The 8,969-nt window shown below is 46.6% G+C and overlaps 1 protein-coding gene across 1 annotated transcript; it reads left to right on the top strand.

Moving 5' to 3' along the window:
• Nucleotides 1-6,349: 6,349 nt before the first annotated feature.
• Nucleotides 6,350-8,375, top strand: LOC142584331 (uncharacterized). The gene is made up of 2 exons (XM_075694483.1): nt 6,350-6,465; nt 7,952-8,375. The coding sequence occupies exons 1-2, from the start codon at nt 6,390-6,392 to the stop codon at nt 8,221-8,223; spliced, it is 348 nt and encodes a 115-aa protein (XP_075550598.1). The 5' UTR covers nt 6,350-6,389; the 3' UTR covers nt 8,224-8,375.
• The last annotated feature ends 594 nt before the right edge of the window (nt 8,376-8,969 follow it).

The following is an 8,969-nucleotide window of genomic DNA, read 5'->3' as shown; positions in this document are numbered from 1 at the left end:
GATATATACTTTGTCAGCGCTGTCAAGCGACATTCTTGTAGTGCCTTGTATCGGCCATTTCTCCTTCCTTTTTTGAAGACTCCTCAATGACCATCTACCTTCTGTTGTAACCATACAAGTACTGATTGGTAGCGCGTTTACCAAGGCAGTAGCAGGCCTGCACACGGGTATCGCAAAGTACTTCTCGCTGTAGGTGATGTTATTCGCGACCTACAGAAGCAGTTGTTGTGATGCAGTTGGCAATTGTGACGTTACTCGCTCGCCGCTCCTGTCTCCCAGACGAGAGACGACTTATACTTGCATTCTCATCCGGTTTCTCGGCGTATATTGGTAGAATATGATGCAAAAACAATAGAAAACTTCTTATATCAGCAAGTATTTTATCGCGATAGAGTTAAGGGCCACGTGTTGGAGAAAATCCGATGTCGGCGCCTGTATCGGCGGAGTTGTCCGAGAGCGAGAGTTTTCGTAGATATATAGGTGTATGTAAATGCCACGCCTTGCTATATGTGACATTGCGGCATGTGCCGGCTGTATTGCCACGTTATTCTATCACTGAAGTTGCTCATACCTTGTCTTACAATCTTGACAAAGTTATTCAGCGGAATTTTGAGAATGATGGCCCACAAACAAATGCCGTGAAACAGAAACCGGAAAATGATGGAATATCCTGGCGCGGCTGAGTGCGACTTCCGGGATCAGCGCATGCTAGAGGCTGGGCTTCTGTCAGAAAGCTCACCTTACGCATAACGCACGCCATCTGCGTATCCCGGTAAGCATTACGGCTACGTATATTATAAGCTCCAGTTTCCGGGAAATGTTAGGTGTAGTCGGGGACATTTGAATGCTATCGCGTTCTACACTTGAAGGCAGAGCTCAAGTATCCTCAAATTTTTATTCGAAATATTCTGCTCCCATGTAATAAATTTTAAAACAATTTGGTTGTTTAGCACATAGAGGGCAACACCCGCCGCTTCTGTGCGTGGGGCAGTAGGTTTGAAACTCGGCACCGTTAATGTTTTTATTCGAATTTATTTAGTCTTTTTTTCTCTCTTGAGTGCATCGTGTTTCGCGTTACGGACGGATCGACGGACTGATCTCCTGGGTGTGTCGCCTAAGAATGCTTACGCATTAAAAAAGTTATTTACGGACGCCCGGCGAAGAATGAAAACGCCACGTGCAGAGCAACCGCGATGCAGCTTTGCGTGGAATGGAGGGTTCGGGCGGGCCCACGCGCACGCTCGTGAGTCAGTCTTGACGTGGCCTTGTATCTTCCGAAATGTGTGCATGCAACCGAGAAAAGGCCAGACTGCGACGTTGTAGTTGACGCCTACGCTAGCTAGTATACATGACAGAATGTGCAAGTGCGACTGAACCAGGATGCACATAGACCGCGCTGTGTCTGTGTTTTTCTGTACGTCCTCGTTCAGTCGCGCTTACACATTCTACCATGGATTCTAACCAACTAGCCCGCCAACGTGTTTTAGCCTAGCTAATATTGTTCACTCAGCCGCGGGCACTCCGAGAGTGCCAGTGCTACCATCAGCTACAATTTTGAAGGGGACGTCAAACTTGCGCCATAGAGGGCGCTTCATATACCCAGCACAAAAAGAGCGCTAGAAGAAAGTAATATCGCATTTAATCTCTCGTACAACCAGACGGGTACAGTAGTAGAGCAGCACCTTCCAGGTTTGTTTTATGCGGACGACATTGTGTTGCTAGCTAACAAGCAAAGCGATATCCCTTATAAAACTTTTGAAGGAAATCTTTATACACGTGTCTATGAAGTCTATAAACTGTCTATAAATATTTGTTTAGACTAGTCTATAGACCGTCTATGGACTTATGGCCTTACACTTTTTATAGACTAGTATAAAATGTCTGTGTCTATAGAATAATGAAAATCCACGTTTGTAATAAATGTCTGCAGAATGTGTACGGAAAATGTTTATAGGCTTATAGAGTTCTATTTTTGTAGACTGAAGTCTATGGAATGTCTATAGGTCAATGGTTATAGAATATCATAGAGTATTACTATACACCAGGCAAGTCTATGGACTTGTAGCCTTACACTTTAGGTAGATCGTGGTCTACATACTGCATATAGACAATTCCTGTAGACCAGTCTATAGCTAATCTACAAAGGATGTTTCAGCTAACTTGCACCAAGTAGTAAAACAAGAAACATAGGCGCTACGCGTGTCGAATTGACGCAGTATTGTTCTGAAACATATGGAGCACGTCACTACTTTTTTTCCAATCCGCCAAGCTGGTAATTGACAAAGATTGCTTAATTAAAATTCTAAATGGTCACTCTAGCGAACAATATTTAAAACAGAAGTTGAAGCGCTTGTGGAGACACATCGGTATATTTCATCTGTGCTAAGGTAACTGCCCTGTTTAATTTTTTCCAGCCTTTCTCTAAAGTGCTTGCAATTTTAAAAGAATACCAGGTGACTAGCGCGCCACGCTTTTAGTCTCCACACCAAAAATCCACTGAACAGGTGACTGCGATGGACGTTAAGTGACAAAAGGGGCGGGCCGTTTGAAGAAAAAAGTTATGCAGCGAAAACGCGGCCGCCACGTGCGAATGCGATAGACATGAGGCAGAAGAACTTCACTTTGGCCTAGTTGGTGTTTACTACATATCATATTGACCGCAAATAAAGACGGATTTATGTGTTCTCTCCCTCTGTCCCCGTCTTTATTTGCGGTCCATATGATATGTAGACATGAGGCAATATAATAACCAGAGCTTGGTGGCGCAACCCACCACCTCGTTCCAAAGGGTACGCTCATAGCATCGATCCATCAATCCATCCAAAAAGAAAATGAATCTACCCCCCCCCCCCCATCTGCCCTTTCTTTACTGTGTTGACTGCCACTGTTGACAGGCATAGTATCCGAAAAAAGCAGCATTGCTGTTTTCCTCACCATGCTGTACACTTTTGCACAGCTTCGCTGTGCATTCCGAGAGCACTATATGGGTTTTTGGCTTCGGCATTGTTCCGTTTGTTGGTCATATCGGTGTGAGTCACGTCTGGTGCGTCGGCATCACGCCCACACTGTGAATCAGCTTCAGTCTCTTCTTAAGCGAAGTTTTTTTTTTTTTTGCCTATTCCTTCGACTTTCCCACTGCTGTTGCTGCCTTGCACACTGCGTCGGGTCGGGGGGGGGGGGGGCGTTTGGAGCGTTTGTATATATGACAGGAGCAAGGCAGACTCGTGTGGACTACACCGCGTCGAATGTGCACAATGCCCTCTGAAGCTCCCTGGGCCTCGCCACGTTAGCCTCTTGGCAGATGTAATTACCCGTGACCCCCTCAAAAGCGTTGCAGAAACTGCAGCGCTGCCCTTTCTAGTAACGTGCGAGTCCAGAGGGGATAGAATTGTAGAGAAGAGGGGGGAGAAGGGGCAGTTCCCATACAAGTGGGGCGGGGTGTAGGAGAGGATAAGCAAAAAGTGGCGTGAGAATGCAGGGAACGACGGCGCTTGCGGAGAAACTGGATAAACTTAAGTTGAAGGTACGCTGCCATACGTTTCTGTTATTTCTGAAAAATACAACACCATGCAAATATTAGAGCATGCTACACCATACAAATACAAATTACGCAGGGCGTGCAGAAGCAGAGCCGCAATAATTAAAGTGCACCCTAGGATCCAGGCGACACTAAGTAAGCGGCCGCATGTCAAATCAGCACTCCTGTGCCCGCCGCGGTAGATTTGCGGTTATGGCATTGCTGGAAGTCGCAGATTCGATCCCGATTGCGGCAACCGCATTTTAACGTGTGTGAAAGAGAAAACGCAGGTGCACTTAGATTTTGGGACACGTTAACGAACACCAGAAGATGGACCAATGTTTCTGTCTCGTCCCTGTATTTTTGAATTGCGCTAAAGGCTTTGCCATTATGAGTAAAACGTACCAACTGGCCCAAGAATCAGCCTTGTTAATTCGGAGTCCGCCATTACGGCGTGTCTCATAATACAATTCTAGTTTTGGCACGTACAGCCCCACCACACAATTGAAGCTTATCATGATGCGATGTGCCATGTGAGGCAATGATAATGCTCGAAACTTCTCACAGGTTATGAAATGTGGCGCACAACAACGTCTCAAGGAAACACCTATCCCTGTGTGTGCTGTGTACTATGCAAACAGCAGTGATGCACGCAAGGTGACGTTTAACATCAACTCACCACTCTCAAGTTGCACTAAACACTAAAGAAATTATGCTTTCGCCGTCAACGTCACCGCTAATCATCGTGAATCAAAGCAACCCGCACAGAAAGCTTCGCTAACATCGATTCCCACAGTGCGTGACATCTGCATAATTTTCTTTCTTGCGAAGCTGTAATGCCGGAGCTGTATCATCAGAAGGTACGCGGTCGTCTTATACCGACCGTTATAAGACGAAGTGCCCCCATCTAGAGTCTGGCTGTTGATCCGCCACCATGAAGGAACACGCCACCGGCTACAGCTTACTGCATAGGAAAATTTTTTCGTCGAACAGCACGATGGCATTGTTGTGTGCATACATATTTTGGTACCTATTGATCGTGTTGCTAAAACAGTGTTAAACTAAGGTGACTCAATGGAGGAATTGTGCAACGGCGTATCGCTGGCTTTGCCGAACTCTATAAGTGCGAATGCTGTCGTTTTTTAGGGCGCCCGCTCTGCTATGCAAATTTCCGCAAAGTAATCCTGGGGTTGCTTAGCATTAAAACAATACATGAGTGAACTGCGGATTGCTAGAAAACGCCGTTTCATTTATCGCAACCTTATGCAATGACGTATTCCGCATGCACTTTCATATTACTCAGTAGTTTATTCATGTGTGCGCTCTCCTGCTTGTAAGAAATTAATCCTCCGTTTAGCGCAATGTTTCAACAGGGAGGGCGCCACTAGTTAATTTTCCAATTCCACTAGCATGCAGTACTGGGTTACCAGTGCTTTTGTTGACTAGCTCATACGACCACGCAGAGCGAGACGTCAGTGGAATCTGACGACATTTACGTGTAGCTCAGGAAGCTGACTGGACATTTCCGACGATCACGCCTCCCCAAACACCTTAGCCTCAAGGACAAGTCACAAAAACCTTCGGAAGAAAACGTTAAAAGGCTGCGGCTGAAAATAGCCATGTGCTTTTTTCACAGGATATACGGGGCAGCTTCGGTACGACGCGAGCGCTCCGTGCCCCTCGCATTCAATCCTGTTAAGATATCCTGCTGTTAACAGCGCAAAATGTAGACAAGAGACGAGACAAGAAGACACCACAAGCGCTTGCGGCGTCTTCTTGTCTCGTCTCTTCTCTACATTTTGCGCTGTTAACAGCATGGTGGAAAACCAACAAGCCCAGGCTGCTATTCTAGCCTGTTAGATGTGCAACGCGCTGTCACTGTAGTGCCCGGATTCACTTGGCGTCTTAACGAATGACCCTGAATCATATCGCCATCTGACACACAGGGCAACATGCATGGGCATTTTAATGCGTAAGCATTCTAGGGCTGTATAGGAATACCTGAAAAATCTGTCCGTCGGTCTGCAGCGCTTGACACGATGGGCTCCATAGGTATGCATGGGGGAAAATACCTTATGACTACGTTTGAGTGGTGAAAATCTTGATTATATATATATATATATATATATATATATATATATATATATATATATATATATATATATGGAACTTGAGCGACATGCAACAAGGTAAACATAACAAGTATTTAATCTCAACAGTTAAGATCGGTGGACCGATTTTCAGCAAGGTTTACAAGAATATTTGTTAATTCGATTACGCAGTAATTTCTGCAGTAACTTCTGTAATTCTGCGCTGAGAGTGAAGAACAAGAATGGTTTTCGAGCGCAAAGCCGGCATAAGCGCCTTGGAAGAGCCCGTCGGTCTCGTGTCGTACATTGGTGAATCCTTTTCTGCTCACGCTAGCGGCGAATACAACACGCCGTTCGGTTTATACGTAGAGTAGCGATGCAAGCTATACACATGAGCCACAGCCTCACGCCCCCCGATGCATTTCGTGAAGACAGCAAGCTTCGCCTTCCACATTTTTGCGCTTCCAATTGTTGCTTTTGGAGCCCACGAGTGCGTAAGTGGCTTCCCACTGATCTTGTATGACCCCACACATGCAGCGAAACGAGCGATGAAGGTTCGCTAGAGTGGCTATGAAATGGTTGAAAACGCCGACACAAGGCAAGCACACGGCGCAACGCCGAGTCGCACAAGCGAGAGAGAATCGAATAGGCTCGACGGCCCAGGTGGCGCGCTGGGTTGGAGAGTAGTTTCCTTCTCCCAGTGGAGAAAGCCTATATAAATGCGGCCATTAGAGTCCAGGGGGCAAACGACACGCGCAGGTGCCCGCCGGAAGAGTATCGCAATGGATGTACCCCGTGAGACGCACAGGAGCCCACTGCCGAGCCTGCCAGACAGAAGACATATGCGACTTATTCTCCGTGAGTAATACTCAGTCTTATGCTGCGTTATATACGATTTGATGTTACGTTTGAAAGTGCCGTTGCCGATCGTTGACCTATTTTGCGTATATGTCATGTCTCTATCTTTAGCGGATTGGTGCAGGTTGTGTCAGTTTCCCAGGTTATGTAAAACATTGTTCTTGAAAAAAAGAAGAAAAGCGACAGTATTGAGTCAAGATTCATACCTATGAAGAGAACCAGAACTTTCGTAATCAGTATTGATCGTAATGTGACTGCTTAATTACTTTTTATTGGTTACCGTTCAAGTTACTATAGCTTTTCAAAAACATTGCCACGGCTGAATTGAAGTTTTCTAACGCTTAAATCACATCCGCTAAACCGGAATCATACGCGAACAAGAAAACGCTGATCAGAACACCAGTTACGCGCGACTTGCATCGGAATGCGTCGTGCAATCTCTACGTCTAGCCGGTTTCTATGGATGGTGTGTCCCATATACGCAAGTTTAGCAGTATAGGCCACTGTAACAATCACAGGTGAACCTTGAAACGCAACGGCCACGGAGTAAGACATTTAGGAGGTGAAACTCCCGTCAGCGCGAGCGAGCGCGGGCGACCAGATAAAGTCACAATTGTTGTATGCGCCGACGGGGCCATATACAGTGGCGGCGCCATGCGGCGCGTCGTAGAAGCCGCGGCGAAAAAAAAAATGCAGCGCCCGGGCACCAGCGCGCTCTCAACGGCGGTAATTTCTTTCCAAGCCGCCAGGCGCCGCCAGCACGATAACGGCTCCGCGGGCTTGTGACCTTTTCTGGTCGCCGCAAACAGCGGAGTTTCCTCTCCTAAATGTTTCTTGCTCCGTGGCAACGGCACACTCTAGCCATTTTTGACTAGGTCATGTTTGAATACCCGCTCACAAAATGTAATACTATCTGGCCAGAGTCATTCAGACCTCTGATAAAATAAAATACTGGCCACAATACTCAGTGCTGCGACAGTAGGCCACATGGCTTGATAGTAAACGTTGCACTGTGTGTCGCACAGCGCGATTGCAAAACACCTTCGGCGGTCTCCCCACAAAGACTTGCAGCCGCCGGTGCTCAGCTCTGTCGCAGAGATGCACTTTGATGAACTGGGCTCGGAATTACTGGTGTTGCACTGTAAAAGATGAGGTATCGTATTAAGCGTGCGCGTGACACACTTTGGAGTATGGTGTTCAACTCTGTGTACTGTATGCATGTGTTCGAAAACAGGCGACAAGGAAGATCAGTAAGGCTGTAATTCCAGTAACTTACGACGTAGCGGCTTTGTTCCTGTCGCTCGTCAGGCCCCCCCACGGCAGTGAACTAGTAAGGGTGCTCGTGTCATCATCCCATTCAATCAATTACTCGCATCTGGCACAGCACTGCTAGAATTGAGCCAGAGAGAATACCTCCTGCCACATTTATCAGCTCGTAGTCTATGTAGTTATATTCGAGACATCGTTTTTTCTTTTGATCTCGCAGCCGACTTGGAGAAGATGGTGGCCACCAACCCAAGCGAGGTTCAAGAGTGCGGCAGTTACGTGGACTGGCTTTTCAACCTAGCCAAAGTGACGCGCCTCGTCGAACCGCACGTGTCCACTCCCTTGGTCGACAGCAGCAGCGTCTCGGTGTTACCGCGCACCTGCACATCGCCCTCGCCGGAGATCTCCCTGCAGGCGTCCCACACCTCAGCCAGCGCAGCTGCTTCGCTCACACCGGCGTCGGTATCAAACGCTCCTGCTGAGCCTTTGTGAAGCTGCGCACCCTTCGAATCCAGAACGTCGTCGTCGCTACTGGACGCTCCGCAGCCGTGCCCGTCGTTTTCTTATCATGGTGGGCGAAGAGTTTCATTGTGCCGCTAGGTCCCGACTGCCTTATAAAAAAAAGAGGCTAATAAAAATGCACAAAACGATAAAAATCTGTGAGTGGTATCTTCTTTTTTCTTTCAACTCAGAATAACAATAGTTAGTGGATTTTTTTAGACTATATACAGTGCACCTGTCATCTTTGTGAAGTTGCTTTGTGCCCCGATAAACAGTTGATGAGTTATTACTACTTCAATTTGGCAGTTTACGGCTACACTTGGTCACACATTACCGAAGAATATGCAAGACTATTCAAGCTGAAACTGCAGGCCTTCTCTGCGATTAATCAAATAGCAAGGCCTCCTCAGCGATTCTAAGAAGAGAAAATTGTCTTACGTTAATTAACGAATCTACAAGAGACCGGGGAATTTAGCTAATTTTTCTGTTGGCCAGGCCCATGAAGACTGACATTCTTTTTCATGTACACACTTATTCACAACGAATGCTGCACATTAGTATGGTTACACAGCGTCTTGTAATTACTAGCACTCGCTAGTTTTACAAAGCAGTGCTTGAAACAAAGTTTTCTAATAGAAATAAATCTCACAGGCGTTTGTTGCTTGTAGCCCCATCTGTGCAAAAAAAGAAGAGACAAGCTGTTTCACGTCAGTTCCAGCATTTGTCTAATCTGGAGC

The sequence above is a fragment of the Dermacentor variabilis genome, chromosome 6, assembly GCF_050947875.1.
Source record: "Dermacentor variabilis isolate Ectoservices chromosome 6, ASM5094787v1, whole genome shotgun sequence".
In the NCBI taxonomy this organism is placed as follows: domain Eukaryota; kingdom Metazoa; phylum Arthropoda; class Arachnida; order Ixodida; family Ixodidae; genus Dermacentor; species Dermacentor variabilis.
The sequence above is the reverse complement of the archived record's forward strand: the minus strand, read 5'-3'. Positions and strand labels throughout refer to the sequence as shown.

What these genes read in the sequence shown, in the direction of transcription:
- LOC142584331 (XM_075694483.1), top strand. Translation starts at nt 6,390, where the DNA reads ATGGATGTACCCCGTGAGACGCACAGGAGCCCACTGCCGAGCCTGCCA. An exon ending in ACATATGCGACTTATTCTCC is followed by an intron (nt 6,466 to 7,951) that starts GTGAGTAATACT and finishes TTGATCTCGCAG; the next exon opens with CCGACTTGGAGAAGATGGTG.